General features: G+C 43.2%; 1 protein-coding gene across 14 annotated transcripts in view; it reads left to right on the top strand.

Annotated features, from left to right (window-relative positions):
• The window catches only part of SFI1 (SFI1 centrin binding protein), an 86,251-nt gene that overhangs the window by 16,898 nt on the left and 50,548 nt on the right, over positions 1-18,805 (top strand). For 5 of the 14 annotated variants that reach the window (XM_069557119.1, XM_069557118.1, XM_069557121.1 and 2 more), the window contains exons 3-5: positions 1,066-1,239; positions 2,707-2,778; positions 14,595-14,705. The exons of 1 other annotated variant lie outside the window; for it this stretch is intronic. In XM_069557119.1, the coding sequence (XP_069413220.1) occupies positions 1,066-1,239; positions 2,707-2,778; positions 14,595-14,705 (357 nt within the window). Of the gene's footprint in view, positions 1-1,065; positions 1,240-2,706; positions 2,779-14,594; positions 14,706-18,805 lie in introns of those variants that run through there. 8 more of the 14 variants (XM_069557130.1, XM_069557123.1, XM_069557125.1 and 5 more) reach the window with 4 other exon arrangements.

Below are 18,805 nucleotides of genomic sequence, written 5' to 3' on the forward strand. Positions count from 1 at the left end.
CGGGAGCCCTTTTCAGCTGGTTCCTGTGTCCTTTCGACATTATCCTGTCATTCTTTGAACATTTATTTACTTTCTGATCCAATAAGATAGTCCAGCCTGTCTTGTATTTTTCTTGTCTCAGACCTGAAAGTCAGCCATAGGTCCAAGCACTGCTGCTTCCTCTGAGTAGGCAGTGGCATTTTAGAAACAATATTTGAGCTCTGCGTTTGCTCATTGCTGATGGGATGTTGTTGCCACTAGGTATTTCCTGCAGGCAGATCTCTGACATGTGTTTTTTAAAATCATGAGTTCATACCAATAAGAAGATCCCTTAATGTTTCTAAAACGGGATTAAAAGTCATAAATTCAGTGTTTCGTCAAAGTGTGTAGCTTCACATGATGTAAAAGTCGCTTACCCTTGAAATCATTCCTAGTTGTCTCTGCATGAAGAAACCTGTTTCTAACTTGAAAACAATTCCCCTTAAACGACACGTTTAAAGAAGCGTGTGTCAGGACTGAGGTCTCCCAGGTGCCCTTCTGCTTAGAGCTGATCTAGCAGTGCCCACCTCCAGATGGGGTGGGCATTTCTTTTTTTTGTCTCTGTTAATCCTCTTTATTTATCTTTCGGCTGCACTGGGTCTTTGCTGATGCACACAAGCTTTTCTCTGGTTGCTGTGAGCGAGGGCTGTTCTGTAATTGCGGTGCCGGGCCTTCTCATCGCAGTGGCCTCTCTTGTCGTGAAGCACGAGCTCTAGGGCGCTTGGGCTTCAGTAATTGTGGCTCCTGGGCTTTAGAGCACAACACGCTTAGTTGCTGTGCAGCATGTGAGATCTTCCCAGACCAGGGATTGAACCCATGTCTCCTGCGTTGGCAGGCGGATTCTTTACCACTGAGGCACCAGGGAAGCCTGGGTGGGGGGGGGGGTGGGTGTTTTTGTCAGAGATTGGGCAGTTTATTGTCCTTGAAGTAGAGTTATTACCTTTCTGTCTTGATGAGCTTATCTTTTTAATTTCACTTGTATGTTGAAGGATACTTGCATCACGTGCAGAGATAATTTGGTTCTCCCCTTTTCTCCTCAAATTTGAGGTCTTTTAGGGACAGTGCAGTAAAGAAGCCTTATTCTCCAAAGATACTGTCCACAAAGAAATCCTCTGCATTCTCTGGGAGCCGGAGTGAGGGATCTAGGGCCAGTCAGCCAGTGAAATACCATCCCTCCCAGGCCCGGACCCGAAGGGACCGGCTAAGAGAACTGCGTGTCAGGTGAGCTTGCCAGGGGTTCCCTGCCTCAGGGTCTGGGCCATTGTTCCCCCTTTTTGGTTAAAACAAGGGGGTGATTCTTACTCTGTTATCTCAGTTAATTGGAGACCGCAGTGCTTGTTCGCCATGACAGAATGTTCAGAATATTTAGGAATCTGCAAATGTAGAAACCATCATCGAGTGTTTTCATTCATGGTCTCCACTTGTGCCCCACAATATGTAAGCTATAAAGAGTCTTCCAGAAAAAGTCTAAACGTGGTCCAAGAAAATGATCATTTTCTGCTACTCTTGATTAGGTCTTTGAACGGTATCCTTTTGTTTATTCAGCAAAAAGTTATCAGGTGCCTGCCTGGCCAGGTGTTGTGTTAGATGCTGAGCGTATAAGGTGAATATGACATTCCTAGTGCAAGAGCTCACGGAAGTGTAAAATCAAGTAGGCTTGGCAGACAAGCCACAACAGTGAAGTGTGGAAAGTGCTGTGAGGAGGGCGGATGTGCTCCACAGGCTCATGGGGCGAGAAAAGCCGCACCAGCCCAGCATTGCCAGTGGTGACTTCCTGGAGGAGGTGGGCTTTAGCTGGGTCCTGAAGGGTAAGTAAGATTAAGGCAGGTAAAGGGCAGGAGGAAGGAGAGTGTTCCAGGCTGAACCTGGAGGTTAACTGGCCAAGACAAGCTCGCCTTCCTGTGTGCTCCAGGTGGTATTCTGGGGATGCTGTGAGCCACGGCCCCTGCTCTCAGGCTCAGGGTGCAGAGGCAATGACAGGCCCCCTGCGAGCGGTTTCCTGGGATCCTGGGGTTCTGCACCATGACGTTACTCCAGGGGCTGGAGCAGGGCTGAGAGTAGCTAGCTCCTTGCTCTGTTTGGCTGGGGAGAGCCCAGGAAAGCTTCACATAGGAGTGAGCATTGAAGATGAACCTTGTTGGGTAAGTGGGCACTTGCCAGGCCTCTGCCAGGTGTTTCAGGCAGGAAGAATGTGAGCAAAAGCACTGGCGTATACTTCCTGTTCCTCAGTTCTGAAGTCTTTATGGACAGAGTATATTAATAGTATCTTTAAAAATAATCTGCTCAACTTTAGCTTTTTAAAGCTGTCCCATCTTGTGCTATTTTTAAAAATTTATATTTATTGCAGAATAATTGGCTTTACAATATTACGTTGGTTTCTGCCATATATCAACATGAATCAGCCACAGGTGTCCATATATCACCTCCTCTTGAACTTCCCTACCACCTCCCACCCTGTCCCATCGTACCCCTCTAGGTTGTCACAGAGCCCCAGGCTGAACTCCCTGCACCATACAGCAAATTCCCCTTTTTTTTCTGTGTGATGCAGGATTATCTATGATTCACCTTCGACTCACGCTAGCATCCCACCCACTGAGACCATTAAGTTTCTGTCTCCTTTCGAGAAAATTGATGATACAAACCAGATGGAGTTCTTAAATGTGTGTGTCCTTTCTCTCCTTCTTTCAGATGCCTGGCCAGAAAGTACTTTCATTTGTGGATGCGAGTGACCTTTGGAAGAGTGTTTCCCTCTAAAGCCAGGTAGTGTTAGCTCAGAACACCAGACTTCCCCGAGTTTCATCCTCAGTTTCTGTTTTGTGCGAAGCCCGTGTGTAACCTTCCTCGTGGCGTGTGTTGCATTCCCCCGCTGCTCCTCCCCAGCCGCCAGGAGGGGAGGATGATAGAATGGTAGCCTAACACTTACTAGTCTGACTGAATAGATGTTATAGAGGAATCACAAGTAAACCAGGACAGCCAGGACCCTCTGGGGGAAGAAGTGTTTGCCCAGGAGAAGCAAATGAGCTCTTTTAGGTCCCTGTTGAGACTAACAGATTGACCTGGTCTGGGGCAGAACCTAGGGAAAAGTTGACACTGGCAAGGGGCAGGAAATATGGTCATGTGAAAGTCCCACAGCTTCAGTTTGTCTAGGCTGCCGCCTACTGCTGTGGGTGCTGGCGAAGATCACTGTGGCTGCAGTGCCCAGAGTGGACCACCCGGGGAAGACGCTGGGGTCAAGGCAGGAGGGAGGGGCCAGTGTAGGAAATGTTTCAGGGAGCTGAGAGCCGTTGAGAACGTTGCTGTTATTCTGTCACTAAATCATGTTCAGCTCTTTTGACCTCATGGACTGCAGCATACCAGGCTTCCCTGTCCTGCACTATCTCCCAGAGCTTGCTCAAACTCAAGCCTGTTGTGTCGGTGATGCCATCCTTTGCATCTCGTCCTCTGTCACCCCTTTCTCCACCCACCTTCAATCTTTCCCAGCATCAGGGTCTTTTCTAATGAGTCAGCTCTTTGCTTCAGGTGACCAAAGTATTGGAGCTTCAGCTTCCGCATGACTCCTTCCAGTGAACATTCAGGGTTGATTTCCTTTAAGATTGACTGGTTGGATCTCCTTGCAGTCCAAGGGACTCTCAAGAGTCTTCTCCAGCACCACAGTTCAAAAGCATCAATTCTTTGGCACTCAGCCTTCTTTATGGTCTGATTCTCACATCCATACATGACTACTGGAAAAACCATAACTTTGAGAAGACAGCTTTGACACTTTTTGGCAAAGTGATGTCTCTGCTTTTAAATATGCTGTCTAGATTTGTCATAGCTTTTTTCCCAAGGAGCAAGCGTCTTTTAATTTCATGGCTGCAGTCACCATCCGCAGTGATTTTGGAGCCCAAGAAAATGAAGTCTGCCACTGTTTCCATTTTTTCTCCATCTGTTTGCCTTGAAGTGATGGGACCGGGTGCTATAATCTTTCTTTTTTTGAATGTTGAATTTTAAGCCAGCTTTTTCACTCTCCTTTTTCGCTTTCATCAAGAGACTCTTTAGTTCCTCTTTGATTTCTGCCGTTAGGGTGGGACCATCTGCATATCTGAGGTTCTTGATGTTTCTCCCAGCCATCTTGATTTCAGCCTGTGATTCATCAGAGTGCATCTATTTCACATGATGTACTCTGCATATAAATTAAATAAGCAGGGTGACAGTATAGAGCCTTGTTGTACTCCTTTCCCAATTTTTTTTTAGATTAAAATTTATTTATTTTAATTGGAGGCTAATTGCTTTACAGTGTTGTGGTGGTTTTGCCATCCATTGACGTGAATCAGCCATGGGTGTACATGTGTCCGCCGTCCTGAACCCCTCTCCCACCTCGCTCCTCATCCTATCCCTCTGGGTTGTCCCAGCACATCAGCTTTGAGTGCCCTGCTTCCTGCATTGAACTTGGCCTGGTGATCTGTTTCACATATGATAATGTACGTGTTTCAGGGCTATTATGTCAAATCATCCCACCCTCGCCTTCTCCCACAGAGTCCAAATGTCTGTTCTTTACGTCTGTGTCTCTTTTGGTGTCTTGCATATAGGGTTGTCGTTACCATCTTTCTAAATTCCGTATATATGTGTTAATATACTATATTTGTATTTTTCTTTCTGACTTACTTCCCTCTGTATAATAGGCTCCAGTTTTATCCACCTCATTAGAACTGACTCAAATGCATTCTTTTTTGTAGTTAAGTAATATTCCATTGTGTATATGTACCATAGCTTTCTTATCCATTCGTCTGCCTGTGGACATCTAGGTTGCTTCCATGTCCTGGCTATTATAAAACAGTGCTGCGATGAACATTGGGGTACACGTGTCTCTTTCATTTCTGGTTTCCTTGGGGTGTATGCCCAGCAGTGGGATTGCTGGGTTGTATGGCAGTTCTGTTTCCAGTTTTTTAAGGAATCTCTACACTGTTCTCCATAGTGGCTGTACTAGTTTGCATTCCCACCAACAGTGTAAGAAGATTCCTTTTTCTCCACACCCTCTCCAGCATTTATTGTTTGTAGACTTTCTGATGGCAGCCATGCTGACCCGAGTGAGATGGTACCTCATTGTGGTTTTGATTTGCATTTGATAAGCAGTCAGTTGTTCCATGTAGGGTTCTAAATGTTGCTTCTTGACCCACAGGCAGGTTTCTCAGGAGGAAGGTAAGGTGGTCTGGTATTCCCATCTCTTTAAGAATCTTCAGCAGTTTGTTGTGATCCACACAGTCAAAGGCTTTAGCATAGGCAATGAAGTAGGTGTTTTTCTGGTATTCCCTTGCTTTTTCAATGACCCATCAGATGTTGGCCGTTTGATCTCTGATTCCTCTGCCTTTCGAAATCCAGCTTGTACACCTAGAAGTTCTTGGTTCACTGTTAAAGTGAACTATTGTTTACTTCAGTGAAATGAAGTGTACGGTAGAAACCTCGCTTGAAGGATTTTGAGCATTACCTTGCTAGCGTGTGAAATTAGTGGAATTGTACAGTAGTTTGAACATCCTTTGGCATTTGGGATTGGAATAAAAACTGACCTTTTCCAGTCCTATGGCCATTGCTGAGTTTTCCAGATTTGCTGGCATATTGAGTGCAGCACTTGGTGACAACATCGTCTTTTGGGATTTGAGATAGCTTAAGTGGAATTCCATCACCTCCACCAGCTTTGTTCATAGTAATGCTTCCTAAGACCCACTTGACTTCACACTCCAGGGTGTCTGGCTCAGGGTGAGTGACCACACCATTCTGGTTATCCAGGTCATGAAGACCTGTTTTGTATAGTTCTTATGTGTATTCTTGCCGCCTCTTCTTAATCTCTTCTGTTTCTGTTAGGTCCATGATATTTCCGTCTTTTATTGTGCCCGTCTTTGCATGAAATGTTTCCTTGGTATCTCTAGTTTTCTCGAAGAGATCTCTAGTCGTTCCCATTCTATACTGCGTTTTTAAAAGCTGGAATGTTAACGGGTTCTCACCCCTTCCCCCTCTTCTTGCTGTGCCTTCTCCTTTTTCTGACAGAGTAGCTTTCCTGACCTGGAAAATCAAGGTCTCTTGATTCAGAGTCTCTCAAACAAATTCAGCTCTTGTCTGTGTTCTCTGAAATCTTTTCCCCTGTATACCTGGTGGGAGGGCCTTGCAGCTCCCATCTTCTCCCTGGGTCTTTACCAGGGAAGCTCCCAGGGTGGCACCAGCTCCTCCCAGCCTTGGGGATCAGGCATAGCCCACTTCTGCTGCTCCTCCTTCCCTTGGACCCTGCCCTGCCCTTTACTGCCTGGAGAGCTCTCCAGCTTTCAAGGAAATCTTTTTTTGTGTGTCTTTCTTTCTTGTTGCCACTGGGAGAACTAATCAGGCTTGCACAGGAAGTCTTTTGGTTTTCTTTTTTTTTGACTCAGTTGAATATTTTATTTACCTTCCCTGCATTAGCTTGGAAGTTATGCACTCTTTCATTCTTCTTATACTGACTGCCCTAACACGTGTTTAACTTTTCCGGGTCTAATGTTAATTGGTGTTTTTACCCTCTCCCCAAACAAGGTAGGTTCCTTTGGTCACTTTAATTCTGCCTGTCACTGTCCCCATTTATGTGCCCTACTGTAAGGGATTTTAATTCAGTTTACATTATAAAGTCTTCAGGACTATATTTTTTTCCTTTGGCTGCATCATGCAACATGTGGGATTTTAGTTCCCCCAACTGGGGATCAAAAAGTAGGTCTGCTTGTGATGAATCCTCTCAGATTTTGTCTAAAAATGTTTTTACTTTGCTTTCATTTTTGAGAGATATCTCACTGGTCACAGGAAGTCTGTATTACCAGTTTTCTCCCCAGTTCTTTGAAGATACTCCATTGTCTCCTGACTTGCATTTGCATGCTGTTGACCTTTTGAAGATTCAGTGTTTGTCTTATTTCTTGAAGATTTAATATGATATACCTGGGTGTGGATTTATTTTTTTTTCAAGTCTTTTAGCTCATTTTGAGGTAGGTTATAGGGCTGGTTGGTGGTTTTCTTGTTTGTTTCCTCCCCCCTGTTTTGTGGCATGTCTTTCTGGAATAATTTTCTTGTCCATTGTTGCTGTTCAATAGCTCTGTCATGTCAGACTCTGTGACACCACAGCCCACATCACTTGAGGCTTCCCTGTCCATCACCATCTCCTGGAGTTTGCTCAAACTCACGTCCATTGAGTCGATAATACCATCCACCCATCTCATCCTCTGTTGTCCCCTTGTCTTCCCGCCTTCAATCTTTCCCAGCATCAGGGTCTCTTCTAGTAAGTCATCTCTTCGCATCAGGTGGCCAAAGTATTGGAGCTTCCACTTCAGTATCAGTCCTTTCAATGAATATTCAGGGTTGATTTCCTTTAGCATTGACTGGTTTCATCTCCTTTCTTTCCAAGGGACTGTCAAGAATCTTTTGTCCATAGGCCTGTGACTCTCTTTTTGTCCTACAGTAACTTTGTATAGAATTTGACCTCAGTTACTTTTCTGTTGCTCTTTTTTATGTGAAATTAATTTTTCTGGACTTTTAGAGAGGAGTGAGCTTTAGTTAAGCTTCCTAATATCACAGAGCTCCCTCTTCTGTCCCTTTCGTGGTGTCCACAGGTGTGAAGGCTTGCTCCTCTTAACCGCGCCTGGTCTGATCCTCGGTTTCCTTGTCTCCTTGTCCCTTTCCTGCTCAATGTCTATTCTGCTCCCAGCAGTTCCTCCTCAGCATGAATCCCTGTCTGATTTTGGGGTCAGCTTGGTTTTGGGACTGTAGGATCTGAGGTCAGCACCTTTAGCTCTCACGTGAGCTCTGATTTTGGAGAGCACAAAACTCCTCCCTGTTTCAGCTGCTGGCCTCAAGTTGGGCCTCTGCACTTTGCAGTGACTACTCACCGGCTGATTTAGGTTCTCCTGTCCTCAGGCTCCTCAGATACCACCTTCATTGCTCCTTTTGATGCCGAAAGCTCAGCCTCTCTGTACTCTGGTGCTGGATCAAATCTTGGACACAGAATTCCGGGAGAAGCCAAAAAAGATAGCTGTATTGCTTTGCCAGGCAGAGGGGGACACAGTGGGCTAATCCCTCAAACCCAAGTGTCCTAACTTGGGGAATACAGTGACAGGCTTTATAATAATTGTTCAAGGAGAGCGTGATCAGCTCGTGGACACCCTTCTGATGGCCTGGAGGTGCGGCAAGTAGGGGTCCATGTCATCACCCTTCAGGTCCTGCTGGTCTGGGGTCTGCATGCTGTGTATCAGTCATTAACGTCTCCCGCCTGAAGGGGGTTTAATGTCCACAGAGCAGCTCAGAGATGCTGTCATGTGGATCCTTTGATGGGGAAACAGGACCCTGCCCCAAGGCTGCTCTCAACTGTTCTTTTCCCCTTGGTCTCCCATCCTCTCCCTTCCCTAACTAACGGCTGCTTGAATCTGCCCATTGGAACCCAGGGAAGGTCATGGAGGCCGAGTGAAGGCTGTTTCCTGCAGGCAAAGAAATGAAGGACACAAAGGCCTTGTGCCCAGGAGCCCCACTTTCTTCTCTACGAATGGGGGTCCTCTGACTGGGGTGACTTGTCCTCACCTGCTTGCATTTTGGGTTTTTAGGGTTACCTTGGCACCTGTTTTTGTTGTAGTTGATACATGAGTTTTTGGTTTTTCTGCATGGTTTCTGTGTGTGTTTTATAAGGATTCAGAGATTGAAAAACTATGTGGCTGCCTTCACTCCCTTCCCCAAATACTTTTCCTGCTTAATTTTTTTATAACTTAAATTTGACTCATTTAACTGGAAACCTCTTCAAATAATGCCTGTTTATATACCAAGTATTGGGAGATGCTAATTGTGTTAGAAATGTATTTGACTCCAAGTTAGAGAAAGTCAGAAGATGGCTTATGCAAATCAGGATTTGGTTGTTCTCACAGCCTGGTTGGAAAAGATGCTGATGCTGAGAAAGATTGAAGGCTAAAGGAGAAGGGGGTGCAGAGGATGAGAGGGCTTAATGGCATCACCGACTCAACAGACATTAATTTAAGCAAACTTCAGGAGACAGTGAAGGACAAGGAATCCTGGTGTGCTGCAGTCCATGGGGTTGCATAGAGTTGGACATGACTTAGTGACTGAACGACAGCTGTTTGGGGATGTCATCAGAGACTCAGACTTTCAGATACTTTTCAGTTCACCATCCTGAGCATATTGGCCCTTTATCCTCAGAGATGATGCTGCATAGTTGCCAGGTGACTGTTCTGGCTTTGCACAGAAAGGGCAAGGAAGGGTCGTATCAGCTAGACCTGTCTCTTTATCAGGAAGGCAAAACTTGCCTAAAACCCCCAGCTGCATTCTGCTTTTGTCTCATTGGCTGGAGCTCTGTCATGGAACTCGTTAGCTACAGAAGAGGCTGGAACAAAACCCTTCCCAGCCTTTCTAGTGGATGCTAGTGAGGAAGGAGAGGCTGGGCAGGGGGTGTTGGGTATCTGTGACGCACGTCTGCCTCTCTGCATCGGAGCGTTCATGTCGTACTCTGTTCCTTCCTTTGCACTTGAGTGGTGGCAGGGATCGAGCAAAGAACACTGGGCTGGGTTTTAGGAGACCCGAGTTTTGGTTCTTAACCAGACCCTAGATAATCACTTGATCTGGGATTAAGTTTCTGGGCCTCTGTTTCTCAAATTGTAAAATTGAAAGTTTGTTCTCTAAGCATCTACCAGAATTATAATTCTGATACTGTGTTTTCATCAACTTTGAAATTTGTGATGGAGTGGGTATTTTCAACTTGCAATCTCTTTTTAAATCAAGTGGGTTATAACTTTGGGCAAGGTTGGGCATATTGATCTCGCCCCCCCCCCGCTTTTTTTTTGTTTTTTTCCTATATTGAATTATTTATATCTCGCTTTCAGGAACATTAGAAGAGAATGAAATCACACCAGAAGTTTGAGAATAATGCCTTTATGTGCTTGGAGAATGTTTTGACTTCTATAAACCATAGTTGTTTTATGTTTTACTATTAATATATGGAACCATAATAACCACTGAATTAGTAAGGGCAAAAATAATAATAGTATGGATCCTTAGGTAAGGCCGCCTTAGGTAGGAAGTAGTCACTTCTCTTTCTGAAGAGAAGATCTGAACAAAATTACTCAGCTAATTTGGGAAGTAGATAAAAACATCACTTCCATTTAGAGTAGTTTATCAACATTTATTCCTCATTCTTAACCGAGGCCTTGCTTCTTATTTTCTTGAGAAAATAGGAGTAACAGAGGAGACCACTCCATCTCCCCACGGCCAGTGTCTGCTGCCACGTGGCTTGCTTTCCCTGCCGTGTGGCAGATGAGCTGTCCACGTTCTCATCTCTGGCGAGGTCTTCCGGTGCTGCACTTCCCGGTGCCTACGCCAGGCCATCACACTCGGGGTTTTTCCCCCCCTCTCTTTTCTGCATTGATTTTTCCCTCTTTACTGGATCATTTGCACCAGCATATAATGCGGTTATTTTCCTGTCCTGAGAAAGAAGTCTCTTTGACGCTGCTTCCTCCTGCAGCTAGTTCTCCGTCTCTTTGCTGCCCTTCAGCTCACATCCTGAACATCCCCAGGCTCTACAGCACCTCTTTTTAAAGTCTCAGATCTACCTCACGAGGCTTTCATTTCCCACCTTGCCACCAAAACTGGTTTTACTTTTGTGAGGTCACTTTGTTGTTGTTCAGTTGCTAAGTTGTGTCTGACTCTTTGCGACCCCGTGGACTGCAGCACGCCAGGCTCCCCTGTCCTCCCAGAGTTTGCTCAGACTCGTGTCCGTTGAGGTGGTGATGCTGTCTAACCATCTCATCCTCTGCTGTCTTCTTCTCCTCCTGCCCTCAGTCTTTCTCTACATCAGGGTCTTTACCAATGAGTTGGCTCTTTGCGTCAGGTGGCCAGAGTATTGGAGCTTCAGCATCTGTCCTTCCAGTGAATATTCAAGGTTGATTTCCTTTAGGATTGACTGGTTTGATCTCCTTACAGTCCAAGGGACTCTCAAGAGTCTTCTCCAGCACCAGAGTTAGAATTAATTCTTTGGCATTCAGCCTCCTTTATGATCCAACTCACATCTGTACATGAAGACTGGAAAAACCATAGCTTTGACTATATGGGCCTTTGTTGGCAAAGTGACATCTCTGCTTTTTAATACGCTGTCTATGTTTGTTATAGCTTTTCTTCCAGGAAGCAAGTGTCTTTTAATTTCATGGCTGCAGTCACCATCCACAGTGATTTTTTTTTTTTAGCCCAAGAAAATCAAATCTGCCCTGCTTCCACTTTTTCTCCTTCTATTTACTATGGAGAAATGGGACTGGATGCCGTGATCTTAGTTTTTTGAATGTTGAGTTTTAAGCCAGCTTTTTCACTCTCCTCTTTCACTTTTATCAAAAGGCTCTTTAGTTCCTCTTCACTTTCTGCCATAAGGATGGTATCATCTGCGTATCTGAGGTTATTGATCTTTCTCCCGGCAGTCTTGATTCCACTTGTGCTTCATCTAGTCTAGCATTTTGCATGATGTACTCTGCATACAAGTTAAATAAGCAAAGTGACAATATACAGCCTTGTTGTACTCCTTTCCCAGTTTTGAACCAGTCATTTTTTCCATGTCTGGTTCTGCCTGTTGCTTCTTGACACACATACGTGTTTCTCAGGAGGCAGGTAAGGTGTTCTGGAATCCCATGTCTTTTCCATAGTTTATTATGATCCACATAGTCATAGGCTTTAGTGTAGGCAGTCAAGTGGAAGTAGATGTTTTTCTGGAACTCTCTTGCTTTCTCCACGATCCAGTGAATGTTGGGAATTTGATCTCTGGTTCCTCTGCTTCAAAGCCCATCTGTACATTTGGAAGTTCTTGATTCGCACGTTGCTGAAACATAGCTTGAAGGGTTTTGAGTGTAAACTTAGTAGCATGTGAAATGAGCATAATTTCACGGTGGTTGGAACATTCGTTGGCGTTGCCCTTCTTTGGAATTGGAATGAAAACTAACCTTTTTGAGTTGTGTGGCCACTGCTGAGTTTTCCAAATTTGCTGACGTTTTGAGTGCAGATTTTTAACAGCATCATCTTTTAGGATTTGAAATAGTTCAGCTGGAATTTCATCACCTCTACTAGCTTTGTTTGTAGTAATGCTTCCTAAGGCCCACTTCACACTCCAGGATGTCTGGCTCTGGGTGAGTAACCACACCATTGTGTTTATCTGGGTCATTAAGACCTTTTTTGCACAGTCCTTTTGTGTATTCTTGCCACCTCTTCTTAACCTCTTCTGCTTCTGTTAGATCCTTACTGATTATGTCTTTTATCATGCCCATCCTTGCATGAAATGTTCCCTTGATATCTCCAGTTTCCGTGAGGCGATCTCTAGTCTTTCCCATTTTATTATTTTCCTCTATTTCTTTGCCTCGTTCATTTAAGAAGGATTCACCATTGATCTTGGTAAGTTCACTACCTTTGCTAAAGCCAGTTGTGAATTTCCTCTCGCTTGACTCATCCGGGAGCACTGGCCAGCCCACCGTTCTCTCCTCTCAGAAGCCCTTTCTTCCCCCAACCCCCAGGTGGCTGCCCTCTCACTCCTCCGCCTCTGCCGCTCCCGCCCTCTTCTGTTGGTCCCTCCTCACCCGTGTCCCACAGCCCCAGTCCGTGCACTGCCTCTCTGTCTGCGTCTTGCTCCTGGCAACCTCATCAAATCCCAGACGATCCCCAGAGGTACACACTCGCCCAGACCTCTCTCTTGAACTCTGGACTGCTGCCCGCGTGACACTGTTGCCTGCCCCAGCTAGACGTCACGGCTCAGCGTGTCCATAGCCAAAGTCTGGATGTTCCTCACAGACCTCCCTGCCAAGTCTTCCCCTCTCCAGTAAAGGAAACACCCATCCTTCCAGAGACTCGGGTCAGAAACCTGGGAGTCCTCCTTACTAGCTCTTATTCCCTCACACCCCAATTGCCGTACCAAATGCCAAAATTAGGTTGATTCAGCCTTCAGAGTAGACGCAGACTCGAGCTCTTTCCAGCACCTCTAGTTGCCACCACGGTGCTTCAGGCCATCATCGTGTCTCCCTTGAATGACTCCTGGAACCTCATCCCTGGACTCCTGCTTCCAGCCTCGTCCTTAGTCAGTATCTTTAAGCAGAACAAGGGCTGTTTCCTGTCCTGCTGACGGTAAAAACCAGAGTCCTTACTGTGACTTGTTTTTGTTTTAATTATTAGGCCAGTCACTTTTGTGTTAACTATCTGTGGATCTTTTCTTTTTTTTATTTCTGCCATCATAGTTTTAATTTCCAAGAGTTCTTTTTTTTTTTTTGGTTCTATGAATGTTCCTTTGAAAAAAAAAGAAAAGGACTTCCTTGGTGGTCCCTTGGTTAAGACTTCACCCTCCAATGTAGGGAATGTGGGTTTGATCCCTGGTCAGAGAGCTAAGATTCCACATGTCTCACAGCCAAAAACCCAAAACATGAAATAGAAGCAATATGGTAACAAATTCAAAAGACTTCAAAAAATAATAATAATGACATCCTCGAGGCTTATAACTTTTTGAGGTTAATACAGTGATTCGTTTTTAAGATTTTTGCTCTCTTTCTTCTAAGCTTCGTTTTTGTGTGTGCCTTTGTTCACTGTCGCAGGTGAGAGCCTTTCCTCAAACGTCAGAGATCCTTTTATTGTCAGCCCACGTTTAAGAGTTAGGCACTAAAACTCAAATTTAGAAATAGATACATCTATTATATTTGTATGCATAGGGACTTGTAAATTGAGGGTTTCCCTTTAGGCTTTTGACAGTTTCACTGGGAGACCACCATCTTTCAGTATCGGAAAGCTTTTTCCCTTAGGCTGATCAGCTTTCCCCAGAGGAGAGAATCCTCCAAACTCCTTCAGGGTTGAGGTGGAGTAGAGTGGAGGCCGTGGTTACAGACTTGGAGGCAGGCAGAGGAGGGGGAATGTGGGTCTCATTGTTCGGTGTGTTGTCTCTTGGTTTAGGACCGTCTCTTGAGTTCTGCCTGGTGTTGGAGGGTGCAGTGACGCTCAGGTTCATTTTCTCCAGAGAGAAGCCTGAGTCTCTGCCCATGTGAATAATGGGGTCCAGGGGCCTAACCTCTTCTTACAGGCTTGCAAAAGAATCCTGTGTTTTCTCCCCAACCCAGGACTCTGCACTTCCTGATGCCGCTCATTCCCACCCCTTTCTTGGGTCTGTGCCACCATGCCCTTGTCTCTTGCCCCCCAGAAACTGAGTTCTCTCTCTCTCACCTGTTGATTCAGTTGCCCCCCTCCTGTCTGCTTTCCATTGTCTAAGATTTGTTGGTGTCTCTTGTTTAACATCGTTGTCTCTTGTCTCTTTCTTTGTGGGCTTACACCTTTTTAAAGTATTTGCTGTTATTTTAGTGAGGTTCTGGGAAAGAAAGGAAATAGATGGAGAGTCGATGGTAAAAGGAAGTACTTGTGCAAAGGGGTGTGGTTCTTTTCCATTGAAAGTTATGTGTAGTTTGGTGCTATCGAATAATGAGCCAGTTTTCTGTGAGAAAGCAATGACCGTAGGAAGCAGAAATTTGGGAATAGATATCAGCTCCAACATCATCAGGTGTGTGTCTCTGAGTTTTTATTTTTCACTGCCGTAGGCTTTACTATGAACAAAAGATTCTGCGAAAGGTCTTTGAAGAGTGGAAAGAAGAGTGGTGGGTTTCCCATCGAGAGTGGAAACTCCGTGTTCGAGCTGACTGTCACTACAGGTCAGATTTCATGTTATATTACTTTAATTTTACTGGTGAAGTCAAGTGAAAGTCGCTCAGTCTTGTCCAGCTCTTTGCGACCCCAAGGACTACAGTCCGTGGAATTCTCCAGGCCAGAATACTGGAGCGGGTAGCCTTTCCCTTTTCCAGGGGATCTTCCCAACCCAGGGATTGAACCCAGGTCTCCCGCATTGCAGGTGGATTCTTTATCAGCTGAGCCACCAGGGAATTTTACTGGTACACATTATCAAATAATTACTTGTTGGCATGATCCTAGATCAAAGGAAGATAAGTCTTTTTTTCCTAGTTTTATTGAGCTATAATTGACATATATATTTATTAATTACGTATATATATATTAATTTATGAGTTTTAGGTGTACAGAATAGAGATTTGACTTACATATTGTGAAATGATTGCCATAATAAATTTAGTTAACATTCATCATCTCATATAACTGCAGTAAAAAACAATGAGGAAAAAATTTTCTCCTTGTAATGAGAACTTTCAGGATTTATTCTCTTAACAATTATCATATATTCTCTTAAGCACTGTCATGTATTTCATACCGCAGTGGTAAGTGTAGTCATCATATCGTACCTGTATCCCCAGAACTTATTAGTGTTATACCTGGAAGTTTGTACCTGTGGACCACTCCCCTAACCCCCATGCCTCTGGTAAGCCACAAATCTGATCTTTCTCTCAGTTTTTTTTTTAAAGAATGCACACGTGAGATCAATGTTTGTCTTTCTGTGACATACTTCTCTTAGCTTAATGCCTTCAAATTCCATCCATGTTGTCAAAAATGACAGGATTTCCTCTTTTTTATATATATATATTAGTTTTTGTGGAATTTCCTCATTTTTAAATGGTTGAACAGATTCCACTTTATGTATTTGGGTTGGCCAGAAAGTTGGTTGTTTTTTCCGTAAAGAGCTTTTTGACCAGCCAAACAGATACAGCTTTACTCATTCATCCATCTGTGGACTCTTTGTTGCCCTGTCTTGTTTGGCTTTTGTAAGTAATGCTGCTATGAACAGGGTCGTACAGATATATTTTCAAGTTAGTGTTTTTGTTTCCTTTGGATATATTCCCAGAAGTGGGATTGCTGGATTGTCTGGTAGTTCTATTTTTAATTTTTGGAAGATCCTGCATACTGTTTTCCTTAGTGGCTATTACCAATTTACAAATCGTACCAGCAGATCGCAAGGTTCCCTTTTCTCTGTATCTTCATAAGCATTTATCTTTTTTTTTTTCTAAATCTCTTATTTTAGGGAGACCTAATTTCCTACTTTTTTTTAAATTGAGGTAAAATTGGTTTATAGCATTGTATAAATTTCAGATGCACAGCATTATTATTCTATCTTGTCCTTCTGGTGACGGCCTAGAGGTATGAGGTGATATCTCATTGTGGTTTTGATTTGTATTTTCCTGATGACTAGTTATCTTTAAGTATCTTTTCAGGTACCTGTTGCCTGTTCGTGTATCTACTTTGAGAAAATGTCTGTTTAGGTCATTTGCCCACTTTTATTTATGTTTGTTGAGAATTAGTATTAAACACACGCAGTGCATTAATGCTCATTTAGAAAAAGAATGGTTAAAGGAAGTTGTATAATTTTTAGATTGGATAAAGATGAAAACATTGGGGATTCCGGAACAGTATTTACTTCCATTTAATACATATTGTTGTTTTTCCTACCATAGGACTTTTGAGCACCCCAAAGGCTTAATTGTTGTTACCTAATAAAAAAAGTAACCTCACTTTTCAGTCTTTTATCTTTACCTTTGACCACTTTTAAATTGGATCATTTGATTTTTTGCTGTTGAGTTGTGTGAGTTCTTTATATATTTGGATATTAATCCCATATCAGATATATGGGTTGCAAATATTTTTTCCCATTTTGTAGGTTGTCTTTTTCACGTTGTTGACTGTATTTTGCTGTGCATAAGCCTTCTGGTTTACTGTGGTCCTAGTTGTTTATTTTTTATGTTGTTGCTTGTGCTTTAGGTGTCATATCCAAAGAATCATTGCTAAGATTCTTGGCTTCACATTGCTATGTGAAGGAGCTTTTTTCTTGTGTTATGTTTTCTCCTGGGAATTCCATGGTCTTGCATTTAAGTCTTTCATCCATTTCTCTTTAATTTTTGTGAGTGGTGTTAGATAGGGGTCTAGTTTCATTCTTTTACATGTGAGTATCCAGTTTTCCCAGCACCATTTATTTTAGAGACTGTGTTTTCCCCCATTGATTCTTGGCTCCGTTGTCAAGTATTAGCTGACTGCATATATTTGGGTTGATTCGGAGGCCCTGGATTCTGTTTCATTGGTCTCTGTGTTTTTTATGCCGTGGCATTGTATGTGCTGTGCTTCGTTGCTCAGTCGTGTCTGACTCTTTGCAACCTCTTGGGCTGTAGCCCGCCAGGATCCTCTGTCCATGGGGATTCTCCAGGCAAGAATTCTGGACTGGATTGCCATGCTCTCCTCCAGGGGATCTTCCCAACCCAGGGATTGAACCTGAATCTCCTGCACTGCAGGTGGATTCTTTACTGTCTGAGCCACCGGGGAAGCCTATGACATTGTATGCTACCGCTTTATAGTGTAGCTTGAAAACAGGAAGTGTGACGTCTCCTGCTTTGTTCTTCCTGAGGATAGCTTTGACTATTTGAGGTCTTTTATAGTTCCATGTAACTTATAGGATTGTATTTTCTACTTCAGTAAAAATGAGATTGGAATCTTGGTCGGGGTTGCATTGAATCTATAGATGATTTTTCGTAGTATTGACATTTTAACAATATTTTCCCAGTTTATGAACATGGACCACCTTTCTGTTTATCTGTATCTTCTTTGATTTCTTTCATTAGTGTCTTATAGTTTTCAGAGTAGAGACCTTTCACTTCTTTGGTTAAGTTTATTCTTAAATGTTTTGTTATTTTTGATGCTATTGTAAATGGGATTAATTTACTTCTTTCTTTTTCAGATAATTTGTTGTTACTGTAGAGAAATGCTACTTATATTTTACATTAATTTTATATCCTATGGCTTTACTGAGTTCATTGATTAGATCTAAAAGTTTTTTGGTTGAATCTTTAGGAGTTTCCGTATGTAAAATCATGTCATCTGCAAATAGAGACAGTTTTACTTCTTTCTTTCCAATTCTAATGCCTTTTATTTCTTTTTCTTGCCCAGTTGCTCTGGCTGGGACTTCCAGCACTATGTTGAGTAGGAGTGGTGAGGGTGGGCACGCTTGTCTTGTTCCTGATCTCAGAGGAAAAGCTTTCAGCCTTCTCCATCGAGTGTGGTGCTAGATGTGGGCTCATGATACGTGGCATTTATCCTGTTGAGACACTGCTGGTCTTACGGTTTTCTTTTTTCATTCTAGTAATGTGGTGTGTCATGTCGATTGAATTTGTGGTTGTTGGACCATCCTTGTAAGGAGAAGAGTTTTGTATTTTCTGTTTTTCTTCAAATTCTTTTTAGAGTGAGCAAGATCAGAGTCCTAACTTAAACCCAAGGACACAGTACTGTATGCACATGAACTTACACACCCAGAGGTAACCCTCTAATTCAGGTAACCATTATGTACCGATCACACACAGAGGTAACCCTCTAATTCAGGTAACCATTATGTACCGATGATGCTAATGATTAGAATAGACGTTTCCTCACCAGCTCCCGCTGCTGTATAATTTCCAATCCTGTTTTCTAAACCAGTAGAGTTGCTTTAATTTATATTGCTTGGGAGGAAGTATATGCCCAATATAGAACCTTAAGAAAACAGAAAAGAGGGACTTCTCTGACAGTCCAGTGGTTAAGACTCCATATTCCCAATTTCAGGGGTCATGGGTTTGGTCCCTGGTCAGGGAACTAAGATCCTCCATGCTGCACAACACAGCCAAATAAAAAAAAAGTTTAAATTAAAAAAGAAAATAGAAAAGAAAGAAAACAAACTTTAAAAAATTATTTATTTTTTAGTGATAGAAGAAACTCTTAATCTGTGACATTTGTATTCCCAGGGATAAGTGAAAAAAGTAAAAAGGGGGATTCTATCACATACATATTTTCTATACCTTTTTTACAAGTAAAAACTTAATATGTCTCACAC

Source organism: Ovis canadensis, chromosome 17 (genome assembly GCF_042477335.2).
Source record: "Ovis canadensis isolate MfBH-ARS-UI-01 breed Bighorn chromosome 17, ARS-UI_OviCan_v2, whole genome shotgun sequence".
Classification (NCBI taxonomy): Eukaryota; Metazoa; Chordata; class Mammalia; order Artiodactyla; family Bovidae; genus Ovis; species Ovis canadensis.